Source organism: Protopterus annectens, chromosome 16.part0, assembly GCF_019279795.1.
Source record: "Protopterus annectens isolate FY-2018-M chromosome 16.part0, PAN1.0, whole genome shotgun sequence".
Classification (NCBI taxonomy): Eukaryota; Metazoa; Chordata; order Ceratodontiformes; family Protopteridae; genus Protopterus; species Protopterus annectens.
This window is the reverse complement of record NC_056750.1, coordinates 249504434-249521625: the sequence shown is the minus strand read 5'-3', so window position 1 is coordinate 249521625 and position 17192 is coordinate 249504434. Positions and strand designations below refer to the sequence as shown.

The 17192-nt window shown below is 37.2% G+C and overlaps 1 protein-coding gene across 9 annotated transcripts in view; it reads left to right on the top strand.

Annotated features, from left to right (window-relative positions):
• NOP9 (NOP9 nucleolar protein) overlaps positions 1 to 17192 on the top strand; it is a 480269-nt gene that overhangs the window by 210121 nt on the left and 252956 nt on the right. For all 9 annotated transcript variants that reach the window (XM_044058359.1, XM_044058358.1, XM_044058352.1 and 6 more), the window contains exon 3: positions 7981 to 8366. In XM_044058359.1, coding sequence (XP_043914294.1) covers positions 8027 to 8366 — 340 coding nt within the window. In that variant the 5' untranslated portion in view covers positions 7981 to 8026. The remainder of the gene's footprint in view (positions 1 to 7980; positions 8367 to 17192) is intronic.

Sequence of the window (17192 nt, the reverse complement as noted above, 5' to 3'; positions counted from 1 at the left end):
TGGAGGAGTGGTTTCAGCCCAGAAATTAGTAGTTTATTGGCCATTTTGGCCTAATTTCTCTCTTTCATTTCCCTGCTATAAGTACCGCATTTGCCTGGTTTTGCGCGCCAGGCAGCCCCGGTTAGCTAGGGTAAAACTTTTCCCAGCTCCACAAAGTCTCCTCTTCAATTTTTCCCTTGGAACTAGACAAACTTTCAACTTAAGCACTCAAGCCATTCATTTCTCAGCCCGGCACTTGCTCAGAACTCTCATAGCAAGTACTTATAAACCCTAGCACAAGACCCTACTGTACTGTACAGAAGGACAAGGCTCTCTGTTCGACCTTACCAGCCATCCAGTAAAACAGTTAACTGTACCTTTCCAGGCATATCCACAGGGCAGTTTCAGGTGTACTGTCCAGTACAACTGGTGAATCTGGGCATTTTGAGGCAATGTTACAACTGCCTCATGTACACAGACCACCCTCTCCTCCTACCACCAAACACTAATACATGTGAGAGATGCAATTATACAGCCAAACTGGAGGCTAAGCTCTCTCAACCCAAGACTGGATCAGACAGTTAAGAGGAGAAGGGAAATACTTGCATCACACCACCAGTCTCACATAGACCCATTAAAACCGCACTGGCAATAAACACACACAAATACATGACAACATACTCGGAGGCTCTAAATAAAAATCTGCAAAAGCAACAAAGACCTCCAAAGCAAACATTCAAGCAGCCTCAACCCCCCCCAACACAAACCATGAAACACATACTTAACAAAACCAGTGCGCCATGCAATCACAGCCCTTAAGGCAAAATAATGTAACCAACATACTAGTAATAGGTGACTCTATAGTCAAGCACACTGACGTCCCACTCACTAGGCTGAATAAGGAGAAGGTTACTGTTAGCTGCCTGTCGGGTGTCAGTATCCGCCACATAACACAAGCACTCAGGTCACTCCAGAACAAGTACAAATATGACTGTCATTGTCCATGTTGGTGTGAATGACCTGAGCCGTACCTCCCTGGACTACATGAAAAGAGACATGGAAGAGCTCTCTGATCACGTAGCTCAGGCCAGTATGACCCTGACCCTGAGTAGTATCCTGCCCTCACCAAGATTGATACGATGGTATAAAGAAAAAATTCTCAATTTCAACAGTTGACTAAGTTTCTGGTGTCATTCAAGGGGGATCCAGTGTCTGTCTGCCTAGGATGACATGCTCGACAAGCCACGCTGCTTCGCTAGAGATGGCTTGCACCTGTCACCCTTAGGCTTTCGATTACTGGCCAAGGCTCTTGCCACCCCCATAGTGCCTTTTTAGGCAAGGCTCAAAAGACAAATCCACCACCGTAAATAGTACAAGTAACAAAAATCTAAGGGTAATGCTACTCAATGCAGGAAGTCTAAACCTCAAAATGCACGCACTCGAGGCACTCCTCAGTATGGAGAAAATATATATATATGCAGTAACAGAAACCTGGTTTAAGGCTCCAGAGAGCACCCCAGCACTACCAGGCTACAACTCATACCATACATTTTGGCCGTAAAACCCGGACCGAAATACAAAAGGTGGGGGCGTATCCATATTCATCAAGGATACCCACACCTCCAGGTTAGTGGCACAGCATGATGCTTTAGAGATCATCCACATGCAACTAACAATGGGCAAAACTGCAATTGAAATTGTAGCTTGCTACAGATCACCCACCATGTCCCAGGACCCCCATTCCGTTTAGTATCGTCAAAATCAAAGCACATAAACAAATATACAGAAAAGGCTACAGTAAATGCTGTGGCAAATGGCAAAGCAAAGCAATCAGCTAAAACAGGTGAGTGTCTAGACTCGCGTAACTGTTTTACAGACAATCTAAATAGCATGACAGAAAAAACAAAATAATGTTTTAGTCAGGCAATGTGTTATGTTCAAGCAATTCCATCAGACAGCTAATAACATTCTGCAAAATGCATATGCAGCTTTAAAATCAGTTTCTGCCTAACAGACAAAGACTCAAAAATTAAGCCAGAGTGCTACACAGTTTAAAAAAAAAAGTATGCAGTCTTGCAGATGCATATAGCAAATGTACACAAACAGCTTGTAGACTACATGGTGGAAGGAAGGGGATGTAATACATGGTCTAATGAAAAAGTATGTAGTATTGCAGATGCACATAGCAAATGTACAAAAACAGCTTGTAGACTACGTGGTGAAAGGAAGGGGGGATGTACTACATCATCTGATAAAAAACAAACCGGGGGAACACTAGCAGCTTCTTCTCTGCCAGGGTTACAGACAGATACATAACCAAGTTCAGAAAAACAGGTGATATGTTTTACTTGTAAGAAAATAGGTCACATTATAATAGTGCTTCTTCAAACCCAAAAATAGTGAAAGAAATCAAGATAAAAAAATACATAAAGGGACAGTCGGTCACAGGAACAAACAGGGTTACATAAAAATAAAGTATACCCTATAAAATACCAAATCATGGCAGGCAATAGGCATTATAGCAATACATTAACAAAATACAGGTTATCAGTTGGCAACAAAGTACAGGGATCTTTTAAAGCAATGGAAGACAGTGTTGGTTTACAAAACTAAATGTTAATTAAACAAAGGAGACAGTAAAAGACAGAAAAATACTTTACTGGTTTAATAAGCCAGGACAGATTCAAAATAAACACAGACATAACCTACAGCCATATAGATTTAAAGTAAAGTTAATACAGATACAGTGTAAAGTTAAAGTTAATACAAATACATTAAATACATGTACATTAGTACAAATGTTAAATGCAAAACTAAACAATGCAATTAAATGTTGGGTATGTAAGTCCACATCTACATCTGGAAATGAAGTAACATTTAAGGCAGTACCTATGACAAATCCTAAATGACAAAAGGTTCTATAGTAACGAGAGGGTCAACCCCCCCCCACATTAAAAGTACAGTATGTCTCCAAAGACACCTTATACATACAGCAAACAGGATCAATATTGGTAAAAAACAGTGACTGTAATGTCATATTTTTTAAAAAAAAATGTATTACATAAAATATAACAGCAAACAGTCTTATAAACAAACTAGTACAGCAAAAACATCATTAGTCAAACTGGTGTAACTGCCATCAGGGTAATAATACACAGCAAAACATACAGGTAGTAAAGCATAGAGTCATTAAAACTTAGACAAATAGCATTTTCAGCTAATAAGCAAAAGCAGCAGCACACCATGTTGGTTCATAAAAAATCAGTGTTAATAACAGCCAAACAGTATCAGTACAGTAACATGCTGTTAGCAGTGTAAGTTAATAACAGTCAAACAGTATCAGTACAGTAACAGGCTGTTAACAGTCTTAAAATGTTTACATTTGTTTCTATAATAGCAATCTATAAACAGAACAAGGCAATCTATGCAAATAAAACAGTTGCAAAGAAAAAATGGGAAGAGATACTCGGATATAATAAATCATGAGAACAGGGACATCATGATCGGTTACTTGATTTCAGTATATTTTGGACATGCAAAATTTGTTTGCAAAGGCATGTGACAAGTCAATTTTTTGTTTTTTTTTAGCCACATTCCTTACAGAGGGAAAAATGCCATTGCATGCAGTCCCTGTAGAGGTTACACATACAGGTTTTATGTTTAAAAACACCAACTATAGTCATGGGAAAAAGCTTGATTATATAAATAAAAACAGCATGGGAGTTACATAGAATATGCAGTTCCAATAATGAAAATTACTCGCACATTACCAGAGGACATGGTAAAAAAACACCAGAAAAAAGAGGGAGGTTCATGATAAAAAAAAAAAAATATGTATATGTATATATATATATATATATATATATATATATATATATATATATATATATATATATGTGTGAAAAGATTTTAAAAACAGCTGGACATAGGAAATGGTGTTATTTCAGAAAATAAATTTTGACTGGTATGGTGCCACTAAGGCAATATAGAAAGTTAGAGTTATAACAAATGCAACTTATGGAGCTATCTCAGACATAACAGAAGAGATGTGTTATAAACCTGTCAAACAAGTAACTGTTGTTAACAATGAAGAAAAGCTATTAAGTATAGAGGTTCACATTTTCTTGTAAATTGCTTTTTTTAATATTCTTTTCCCAAAGCAATAATGTAATTATGCAGTGCAAACGAAATATGCTTGTTTCTAATACAAGGTTTTGCCTTGTAAAGCAAGTGTTAACTTACAAGATTTTGAAATGCCTGTGTGTAACTGCAAGACTGACAACTTTCTTAAGTAAGCATAAAAACAGTTAAAAATAGATAAGTAATAATGGCTATGTGTCTATGGGTGGGGTACTACAACTTCCGCATTAATTGTTCTTATCGTCATTATAAGATTTGTGTTAATAAAAGTAACAGTTGTTGGTAATGTAACACTGTTTAAAAAAATAGCATCGAATGCAAGGGATTCGTATGTTGCAACAGACCAAGGGATTCAAAGTACTGAAGATCATATTTTGTTATAAATTGTCTTACAATTTTCATGGGTCTTAAATAAAAAAAAGTGGGGAATTGATAGAGATTGTGTAAATTATTGATAGAGAATGTGTAAATTAAAATGCTTTTCCCCAATATACTGTGTGTACAGTGAAAGGAAATGTGCAAGGACAAACAGCAGTTTTCATAATATGCTTGCTTTGCAAGAACAGTTATGTTCAGCTTAGATATTAATAACATATATCTGTGGGCAGTACTGTAAATGCATCCTGTTATAGAAAAAAAGGAAGTTGACTTTCTTGGCTTTCAGATTCAGAAATAAATAAATAAATAAAATGCAGACAGGTCAAGTGACACAAAGATGACGTGGAGAGTCATTTGTGAAGTCTTCAGTAACAGTGAGAACCAAAAACGGGCATGAAATAACGATGGACTTTTTCATGACACAGACAGAAACCAGAAGAACAAGTCACAAGGACATTAAAAGTAACATTGGTTGAAAACAGTATATAAACTGGACAGTATGTTTCTTTCAGGGGTGACATCTTAGACTGTGTGCCTTAGTCTATTCATCAGTCTAGCTGTTATAATAGAATTGAAATAGCTCTGAGAGAATTAACTGTTTGGCAAGAATTTGCTCAGAGACAAATAAAGTATAACAGATACAGTAGTATGGAGTTTGTCTGGTCTACTTTTGGACATTTTCTTCAGTGGTGACATTTCTTCAGAGGCAAAATTAAAGACCTCTGCTTGACATTTCTTCAGAAAAGAAAGAAATACATTTCTTCATGACCATAAATAAATCACTTTGGATATCCACATTCCGCCCCTACCCCTGGACAAGGAAACCACCGTGAAAAACTTTTCAGAAGCAAACTTCACGTTACTTAAGACCGAGGTGGAAAGTGTCAAAGCCCCCATGCTGAAGGATAACGCTGTCCAAGCTGCAAAATCCTTTACTAATGCATTCTACAGGCACCTACAAGAATGCATGGATCGTGACATCCCAAGCAAAACCAAGACTCACTCCTCCAAGAAAAGGAAACCAGTCTGGTGGACTCCTGCCATAAACAAGCTATACAATAGAAGGAGGAAACTAGTACAGAAAAGAGTAAAATCCCAAGAAGGGAAGACATCCCTGATCAATGTCAGCATGAAACTACGATCCCTCATAAAATCATTCAAGGCGAGCTTCGCAAGTAAAATTGCCAAGGACTCCAAAGATAACCACAAGGCATTCTTTAGCTATGTCAAGAATCGAAGTGTTAGTGCTCAGATCCGCTCGGAGTTCTGGCTAGGCTTATAAATGCCTTCGGGCATATAGCCTAGTACCCACCTATGAACCTGTGTTATTAGTCCCATTAGTCTTGTACACAGGTAAGGCATATTGTTATCAACCAGAAGAGAAGCTGCAGATAGCAGTTAATAAAGAGCGGAAGACTTTATCTGGGAGGAGAAAGACAACAAGAGTGGAAGACTTTATCTGGGAGGAGAAAGACAACAAGAGTCAAGTGGGATAAGCGGATTCTTCCAGTAAAACAGGGTGGATTGGGATTACCCAATTTGAAGGAGTATTTTAGAGCTGCACAGTTAAGGCTCCTATACATAGCACAAGCAGGAAACCATAATTCATAGTGGAAAGGCATGATGATGAAACGTGGGGGAAGCTGAAGAAACAAGGAGAGACTGGGATTTTGGATGCAGATCCTTAAGGAGAATAACAATCATACAGAATATTATATCCAGAAAGTATCCTAAGAACTAAGTCAACAAGGGAATGGAGAAAAAAGATTCTGCCAACACGGATGACTACAATTAGGGATACAGACAATAGGTGGCTGGAATTAATTGGAGAAAATTGGCAAAGGAACCAAGGTACTGGGAGCAAGTGACTTGAGAGGGAAAGATGACAGAAAGGGAAGACGCCAAGAATTTATTTGGACTGCAGGTTAGAGATTGCCTGCAGGTTAGAGATTGCCTTTTCTATCAAGGATTGATATAGAGGATAGGCAAAGAGAAATAGGGGAGGGGGTCCCAGAAGAAAGACCAGCAGTTCTAGAGTTTTTAGTAGACTCTAGAACAGAAGCTGCCATTAAAAAGAAATAATTACTAGATCATATAAAATCTTGTATGATAACTATAAGAATCAATAAGAGGAGGATAGAAAGGATTAGAAAGAGAGAGATTGGATAAGCAATTCAAAAAGAAACAATGGGAGGATACATATGTCTCCCAAACATGCAACAAAATCTAGAAGATGATTTAGGATTTTTGCTTGGAAATGATTTGTTTACATAGACATTTTTATACACAAAGTAGACTCCAGAGATTTTTTTCCTCATATTGCATGTGTGGCAGGGAAGAAAGATTATTGAGAACACATTTTCTCGGAGTGCAGCAAGTTGACAGGCTAGGGATTCCCTGTGAAATGCATTGTCAGAGATGCTTGGTAGGCAGATTGGTGTGACATAGCAGATGATTTTTCTGAGCTATGACACTGAATCAGAATTGCTTAGACACAAGGCCTTGCTGTGTCTAATTATGGTGGCTGCCAAAAAAGCAATTACTAGAAAATGGAAATCAAAATCTAAACCAACTATACTTGAAGTAGTGAATACAGCAACACAGATAAAACAATAGGAACGGAGATGTTTAGAAAAGGATAAGAGCAAACTTCTAAGGGAAAAATGGGAATTGTGGTAACAATATCTATGGGGTGGAATGAGGTTTAATAGAAGGCAGGACTTAAATCAGCTATTTAATGTTTGAAAATGATTGGCTATATTATAAGTGATGTATAATGTTTGCAAATGGGTGTGTGTCGGTATGGTTTGTCATAAAATGCTTGTAACTAGGATAGTGTCAGTGTGGTTTGTTTTCATTTATATAAATGTATGTTTGCCTGTGTCGTAAGTGATGATTGTTTAATAAAGCTGTTTCTTGTTTAAAAAAAGAGGGGAGTGGACCGAATAATTTATGTAAAGTTGCTTAGGTTATATGACATATAACAATATGTGAAGTAGGTTTGTAAACGTGAACTTGTTAGTACAGTTTGATTATTTTTATATAAATGTAAATTTGCCTATGTCAAGTGATAATTCAATAAACGTGTTAAAAAAAGAAGGTCTCTCTCTCTCTCTCTCTCTCCCTTGCCCATCAAGGGAAGTGTCTAGCTCCCTGTCCACGGTGACTGCAGAGACTTCACCAGAGGGAGTCAAGGAAAAAAGAGGAATGGTTTGAGGAACCACAGATGGCCACAGCAGAGTCACCCATAGCACCATAGCAGCCTGCCGTGGTGGCAAAGGCCATTTATTAATTTTCTTCTTTTTTGTGGCTAGAAAGACAATCTGGGTACCAGCAGGTTGTTAAATGGTCAAGCTGAATGCTGCATTCGACAGAAGCTTTTAGTTAAACTGTGTAGGAATGATGTTGAGACATAAGGTGGCATGACCTATGACATATATGCAGACATTATTAAAGTAATATTGTGTAACTTATTTTCTGCAGGATTGTGACCTGTTTCGCTCAGATTTCATGTTGTTAAAAGTGAACGATGGAAGGAGGAAAGAAGAAAGACAGACAAAAAAAGTCTCCGACAGAAAAGGTAAAACTTTCAAAAACTAAAAAATGTGAAAACTCAGAGGAGGAAGAAACTGCATTTCCTACTGAGACTGAGGTTCAGGAATGTCCTGTTAAAGCAGAGGAAGAAGAAGAAGAAGAAGAGTTGGTAGATGAGTGTACAGAACGAAAGGACCAAACGGCAGGGAGAAAGAGGAAGAAAAAGCGAGGCCCTAGGAAAAATCGCCATTCTGACCTGGATCCTCAGACCGTGAGCTATTTTCAGCGAGTGGTCCACATCTTAAAAGAAGGGTTCAGTACAGATGAAGAGAGGGGTATGTTTTTATTTCTTATGTATGTCTAGGAAAATATGTCATTCTAGTTGTGGCACTGCCTTAAAAATTACTTGGCCTTCTTTGTAAAGCAGTTTCCTTTTGGTAAAAAAATTTAAATTTATAGAGTTTTTTGAGCTGAAGCCTTACGTTAACTGCGCACATTTTTTGTAGGATTTGGGGCTTCAGATGTCTGATTCCACATTTTAACTTCCATTTGTCATCTACCTCTTTCAGTGAGTTAAGGCTTACATTTCTTCATGTCATGAGGTTAAATATCAGTGGTACATGACTTGAGTAATATAAATACTTGTTCTTGATTGTTTTCATACCTATTCATGGCACATTCTACTCTCTCTTATAGGTCATGTGTCTCCATCTTTTACAAATAATAAATTAAAGAAAAAAATGGCCCATGTCGAAATATATGGGCTTGCAATATCACAGTACTGCTTCCCAAAACATCGGAAAAAAGCAACAGAAAATCCAGAAGAATGAATATCTAACATCACTCTTCTGTATCACAGAACCCCCGATTGGAGGTCAAGTCCTACCACACTCCCCCAAACTTCTGTATACATATTCTGAGATCACCATACCTTGGAGAAAAGGGAATATGTTCATCCTTTGATTAGTGTTGCAGTAGCCTTAGCTGTATGGGTCTAGAGCTTATGGATACCAAACCCTTTAAAGCTTTTATGCAGCTGAAGAACACTTCTCTTGCTTGCTTTTTGAAGATCAACAGTTGGCAAAGCTATCTCCATTGCTGGGCAGATAAGCTCCTTGGGAGGTGACGTCCACATTTAGTTTTATGGCAGAAACTTAACTTTTTTCTGTTAAAGTGGTGTACATTTGATAAACATTTTCCTAGCTTAAATAATGTCACTTTTCTGTAACTAAGCCATGGAGTGCTACTTTTTTTTATTTTTGTGGAAAAAGTTGTTAAAGGTATATTTAATACTTTTTTTAGGGGCTGGAGTATGTGCATGTTGTGCTTTTCTTTTCACAATGTGCTGTAAGAGAAAAACACTTTTTACTGTTTTGTTGTCCATGTGACCCTGTTACAACTGATTCCTCCTTTCAGTTTTTTAGTAACCCTAGATTTAAAGGATGCTTAGCATCCTATTCCTGTAGTCTCAGATTTTAATAGTTTCATAAAGTTTTCAGTGTATGGATTACACATTATCCGTTCTCTTCATTACCCTTTGGTTTATCCCCTGCTCCAAGGGTATTCAGAACATGTCTGACTCCAGTGATATCCTGTTACAGACTGCAAGGTATTCACATTTTTCCTGATGTAGGCAACTTTCTTTCTTTCTTTGCATAGTCTTTTTGGAAGTGTCAAGAATCTCTCAGCTGGAGAAAAGGTCTCCTTTTATATACCAGGGTTTCAGGAAAATATTCAAGCGAAATCTGGACGTGTGGATGGGAAATCGCAAATTCACCCCTGGGATCTCTTCTGTGTCCTGCTAGACAGAGGCACAGTAGACTAATCTTTAAAAGGGTACCTTCTGTGACCTACTTTACAGAGGCACAGTAGGCTAATCGAATAGGGAGGCGGAAGCCAAATACACTCTGGCTAGGCTTATAAATGCCCTAGGGCAGATAGCCTAATATCTACCTATGAACCTAAGAGTCTTGTTTGACTCTTTCTGGCAGGATTGTTTTCCTGTGGTGTCTCCTGGATACCTCAATTCAGAGAGAGTATCTTCAACAGGATACAGTAGATGTATATATCTAGATCTGTTCCTGAGTTTTGCCACCTAGTCCAAGACTTCAGCTAAGGAATTTCTCAGGGTACTAGGATTTGACATCTGCACTTCTCATTATTCCTTTAGACAGTCTTCACATGAGGAAGATTCAGTGGTACTTAAAATCTAGCAACTCCAAAAATGTGAAATACTGATAAACAAGAAGGCACTGAGGTAACATAACAGGTAAAATCACAAAACCTTTATTGTCCAAAAGTGAATTGAAAATCATAAGTATAGCAACTTTAACTGACTAAGCGCTTTCACCCTCATGGGCATTCTCAGAGTCAGTTAACTTCATTGAAAGCAAACTTTAAATACAGCTATTAATTAATACATAATTAGTCAGAGGTAGTAAAGCAGGATAGTAATTAATTGGATAATTATCCCCTAAAATACTTGTTCACCAAGCCTTGAAATCCTACACAACCGTATTTTGTTTGCTGAAATCACAATGAGTAGTTGCTACCAAAAAATAAAACAAACCAAAAAATGAAACAAAGTGAAATGAAATATAATAAATTAAAAACAACATGTACAGTAATAACACTCCATATAAAGCAGAAAACTCGTGTCTATCACTGTATTTAAAAATAATAAAATTATATGTTGTATACAAGCTGCCTTGTGTCTTAAAATACATGCTAGAGACAATGCATCATTGATACCAAGAGCATTACTAGCGTCAAGTCTCAGTTGCCAAAGACATTCCCTTACTTCCAACACAGTTTTGAAATCTCCCCCAAACTCCTTTGTGTAAAGCCTGTCAATAACAAAAAAAATGAACTTTTTGAAATGTGGACAGTGATTCGTGTGTACGTATAGTGAGTTAGTAGTTTTCTTGTTTTTTATATCCCTATAATGTTCTAAAATTCTTTGTCTCAACTTCCTGGTAGTCATTCCTATATAAAACGCTGGGCAAGATAAACAGGTGGCAGCATAAATAACCATGCTCGTATTGCAATTACAGTGACCAGGGCTCTTCAAAGTTCTCCTAAAGCTACCTAAATAAAAATAACGACCATCATTAATAAATTTACAGGCCTTACAGTTGCCACATTTAGCCATTTTAGCAGGTCTTTGTCCAAAGGATCTAGGGGTCTTCTCTAATAAATCTTTCAAATTCAAACCTCTACTATTGATAAAAGAAGGACTTTTACCTAGTGTGTTGTGTAAATGTACAGGAATAAGACTATCCCAAGCACTGTAAATAACATCCTTAACTTCAAGTGCTAACATGTTGTGTCGTAATACCATTCCTGTTGGCATATCTTTCCTATCAGGCACTTCTTTGTGATTAAAAACTTTGTCACACAGCCTGTGTGCATCATGTAAAATGGGAATAAAGTCAATAGACCTTATTCTGAGTATTTCATGTTGAAGCGTCAAAAGTATGTCGATCGGATAACTTCTTTGGACAAACAAATCCCTCAATATGCCCAGTTCAACTGTATAAATGTCATCTTCACTGATAATACGTGACAACCTGATCATCTGGCCCTTGACCACATTTCTCTGACTATGTATTAATTGATAGCTGTATTTAAAGTTTGCTTTTAATGACGTTAACTGACTCTGAAGATGCCCATGAGGGTGAAAGCGCTTAGTCAGTTAAAGTTGCTATACTTATGATTTTCAATTCACTTTTGGACAATAAAGGTTTTGTGATTTTACCTGTTATGTTACTTCAGTGCCTTCTTGTTTATCGGTACTTAAAATCTGTTTGGTTCCAACATCAACACATTCTTTGACTTTCGAGATTCCAGTTTTGGGATTTGCAAAAAGGGAACTGCTTTCATGGAGAGACTGTTTTTATCTGAATCCAGGTCCCCCATTTTTACCTTCCAGCTCCAGAGCAGACTGTAACTACTGACACTTAAGGAGCATTTTCCTTTGGGAGTAAAAGTATCAGGTGTTTGGAACAAAAGGCACAGATTGAAACACACACACATAAAAGAGATGTTTATAGTCCTAAAGGATCTGAACACACTTATCTGTGGTCCCCTGGGCTGTTACAAGAGAGTACAGATGACACCGCAGTGAAATGGTGCAAAAACAAACTGGGAGGATCTAGATCTTAACCTTTGTACAAATTAACGATGATGGTCTGGGATATAGCAATTCAGCACAATCTCACTCTGCAGGCATGTAACATTTCATCAGAGCAAAACTAGTCTTGTGTGAGTACGTCCAAACAGCTTAAACTAAGTATCTTGAGTGAGAGTGAGTTTATACTTTTTAGGCACTTGTTTTTTTAGGTCATGCAGTAGGTATTAATGAAAGTGAAAACATCTACGACAGGGAAGTCATATTTTACTAAGTGGAAGAGATTTTCTAGCTGGTGCCAAGACAAAAACTAGGACGCTTTGTCTCTAATTCTACAATAATTGTGAAAGTTATTATTCTGTGGGCTTTCTTACTCTATCAAGGTTCTTATCTTTGCCATTTCAACATGTCTGCCCATGGATCCAATACTTTCAATGCATTCCCATGTCAGAATGTTTTTGAAAGTGGTTCTTCATACCTGTCCACGTAGAAAACGGGCATTTCCTCCTTGGAATCTTAACTTTGTTTTTGGGAAAAGAAAAGAAAAAGCTCCTGCTCCATTTAACCAGCTCATTGGGTTGATGTTTTTTGAAGTTCATCACATAAAAAAACTGTTTTGTTTGCTCTGATTTCTAAAAGAAGAGAGTCCAAGTCGCATGCTCCCATGGTTGGATAACCTTGTTTAACTTTACACATAGAGAGGGTTTCCTTCAGAACTAATCCTTCTTTTATATCTAAAGTTGTATTTGAGTGTACTTTGAGCCAAGTTGTCCATCTCCCTGTCTTTTTTTCCCCCAGAATTCAAGGGTACTGTTCATATGCTGGATGTCCAGAGACAACTCTGATGTTACCTTGACAGATCTAAAACGTTCATAACTCTTCTCAGTCATTCATTTCTTATGAAGGTTTAAAAAGGACAACCTGTGCCAAAACTTCCTTGATTCCAAATTGCTATCTCTTGCTATTTTCTTTTGTTATACTCGCCACCAATCAATTCCAGGCAGGGTAAATGTGCACTCTTACTAGGGCCTTGTTTCCTCAATGGCTTTTTGGGAAGGATTGGACTCCAGAAGCATTCGGAAAGCAGCAACTTTATCTTTTGTACTGCAGACTAGATCCCCTTTCCAAGTTTGCTAGGACCATTCTTCTAGAGCTCCTGGACTACCACCTTTACTCCTCTCAGTTATTGTAAAATATGATAGCCTGTACGTATAGCTGGCGCTACTGCAACAGAGATCAAATGAAGAACGTGGTACTGTGAGACTTATATTTTTGATATTTCAGTATGTGTCAAAATGGATTTTCTCTGGTAGAATTATTTCAGATATTACAGCTGACAGTAAATTTCTGTATTTGACCAGAATTGGTTATAGCAAACTGAATGTTGGGAGCTATGTAAGCCTCCTAGTACTGCTAGGGAATGAAACAAGGAAATGGCTAGCTTGTTCGTGTAACTAAACAAATGAAGTAATGAGAATTCAGGTAAGTGAGAAATATGTTGACTACAGTCTCCAATTAATAATTGCATATTTCCACTGTCATTCCAGGATGTAAGCTATCATTGGAAGGAGTGTTCCATATTACAAGTGCATGCAGGCTTGTGTGTGTGTGTATGTGTGTATGTGTATATATATATATATATATATATATATATATATATATATATATATATATGGGAGCACTTTACATAATCGAATTACTGAAATGTCGAATTTCATATGGTCGAGACCATATGATCGATATTTCAGTAAATCAAATATGTAAAGTTTTAAAAAATAACACTTTACTTACCTTTAAATGTTACATGCACACTGAGGCAAGGATTCTTGTACGCTCTGTGTGTACGTAATGTTTTTATCTTTTTTGCAGTGTTGACAGGAAGTGGGAAATCTCCCGTTTTGCGCTTCCGCATACAGTGCAAAATGGGAGATTTCCCTTTTCCCCACTGTAGCGCGATCTCGGAGTTGGTATATTTAAGTAGGGGAGTGTGGGGGATGCAGGGGGGCTTCCTGCAAAAGCGATGTTTGACTTTTTTTTTTTTTTTTTTTTTTGGTTTCATTTTAGAAGTTAGAGTTTCCAAAACTCGATCTTTTGGTTTCGACCATATGAATTTCGAGATTTTGGTAATTCGAGGTTCTAAAGTGAATCCATATATATATATATATATATATATATATATATATATATATATATATATATATATATATATATATATATACACACACACACACCCTGTTATCCCCACCCCATATATTGGAAAAAGGTAACCTATGGTTTATGCAGCCATCTTTGAATTTAATTTTGCATAACATTTTTAAGAAGATTTCACAAAGACGAAGTAAATTACTTTTACAAGTTAATATTTTTCAGTGAGCCACTTAATTTAATTGCATAAAGTTAAGTTAATGTTAACAGAAGGTAAGGCATATTTTAAAATATGATTTGCTTGTAAAGATTTGCAGTGTGTAAACATGTAGAGTTTATAAATATTAAACAATAAATTAGAATGTTTTGTCTCTTCTGGAAGATGTAACAAGGGAAAGCAGACATTTTGTATGTCTAAATAGGCCATTTAGATATTACAAAATACATTTGGTTTTAATTTATTGCATTTCCAATAAGGACAAAACTGAGAGTTATCAGATTTCTTGTTAAAATTTTATTTTTACAGGCTGCATGTGTTGACAGGGTAGTAATCAAGTGGGTTGCATCTTCTGCACTTTAAATCAGTTTCATTAGAATGAATCAGTGTGCATTACTAGACAGGTTTGTTCATACTGATATATGGTATTAAAAACTGTAATTTCCTGATATGCTTCGTAGGGTAGAGACATAAAAACAAGGTAGGCATATTTCCTGAAAATAATTTTGTACTGACCATAGGAAATATCCTGACTTCTGCATGGAATAAAAAGCAGTAGTGGGTTAACACATGGTGCAGACAAAGAGGCTAGAAGAATTATCATTATTCTAAATTGTAGCTTTAGTTAAATCAGTAATAACTGAGAGGAACAAAGGTTTGAAATAGAACAAAAATAATTTTCCATTATTTATTTATTAGCTAGAGTTAAGATCTAAACAGGTAAAGTGTTTAAAGATGCACAGTTTTTTTGTGTTTACAGTGAAACCAAGTGGAGCATTTAAGTTATGTAAATCAGAAGATTCAGGGTTCAATTTCTGACTAACCCCTGACTGCTTGTCTGGCACATAAGAAATTAGGTGTTTGGTAGTGTACAGTAAATTCCAGTAAAAGTATTTATTTTGTGTCAGGAAATCACAAACAATGTTTTTGTTTATTTCATGATTTGTGAAAAAAAAATTGACCTGAATTTTGCAAAAGGATTTCAACATTTGTAAAATTGTGGGTAGACCTACTGAAACCTCCGTGCAGAGGACAATGATCAACAAGAATTTGTACTTGCTTCACATTGGTAACTAATATATTGTAGCTGTGTCTAGATCATCTTACACAGATGCACGTGTGAATATTTCCTGCATGTTAGTAATTTGCAAACCACCTTCCCACATTTCTCCTACGCAAACACAACAACTTACCCAAGCCCACAGCCTATAGACATCAGAGGCGACTGCAGTCTAAACCCTCAGGAACTTAACGCTATTTTAAAGCAATGTAACTGGGAGCCACAACGAACCCTAGGATTAGACCAGGCAGTCGACTACTTCAATAGTACCTTCACCAATGTCCTCAATAGTGTAGCACCCATCAGGAAGGTGAGAGTTGAGACTAACTATGCACTATGGCTAAACAGGGACACAAGCGCCCTACTAAAGTCCAGAGACAAGGCTTGGAAAATCTGAAAGAGAGAGAACACTACCCTAGCCAAACAAAACTACTAACAACTTGGAAATCAGGCCAAGAAACGAACCAAACTTGATAAACAAAACTATTTCCTTGGTGTCCAAAGCAAATACTCAAAAAAATCCTCAAAAATTTGGCAAACTATCAACTCCATAGTAAAACCAGGCAAAACCACCACTCCAGCTCCTAGCTCCACCAATAATAGCAAGAGCATAGCCTCCCAATGTAATCACCATTTCACCGAATCTATTCTGACATTATCGACCCAACTATCCAAAAACAGCCAGAAGCATACCCCAACCAAATGTCCAAATAACATTCCTTCCTTTGCCCTCTCTCCTGTTCCCAACTCTACAATTAAAAAAAATTCCTCCTAAAATTGAAACCTACCAACTTCCTAAAACTAGCCGCTGAATCCTTATCTTATCCTGTCTCTATCCTTATCTACCACTAAATACAGGAAGCCTATATCCCTCATCTATGGAAAGTTTCATATATCATTCCACTTCATAAAGGTGGCAACGCTTTCGACTTCTCAAATTACCACCAAATTGCCATACTATCTCCCTTATCTAAGCTACTTGTGAAGTTTATTCATTCTCAAGTTATGCAATTCCTGAACACACACAAACTCCTTTCCACCACACAACATGGATTCCGGCTATACCATAGTACAACTACTGCCCTTCTCTCTTTTACTAATTTGGTCAATCAACACAGAAATGACAATAACTTTGTAACTGGTATATTCTTAGATCTCTCCAAAGCTTTTGATATGGTCTCACACTCCTTTACTACTAGGTACTCTAGCCTCCCCATCCTTTGCCCCATCTACTGTGGCCTGGTTCAAGAACTATCTGTTGGACAGGCAACAATCCATTAAATGGCAAGACATACTATCTCCCTTACTACGTACTACCATTGGAGTGCTACAAGGCTCAATACTGGACCCACTTCTTTTTTCTGTTTTCACTAACAGTCTGCATACCTCCACCCAGCATGCCACACTCATCCAGTATGCAGCTGATTCAACTCTAATCTGCTCTGCCCCATCTCTCACCACTCTACAACAACTCACTCAGGAATCCTTTACCTCTATGGAGAAGTGGATTACTGATATCCAACTCATCCTAAAGCCCAATAAGACTAAATTGCTCCTATTCATTTACCAATAAATAGAAAACTACTCCTGTTTCCTTTACCATCACTTCC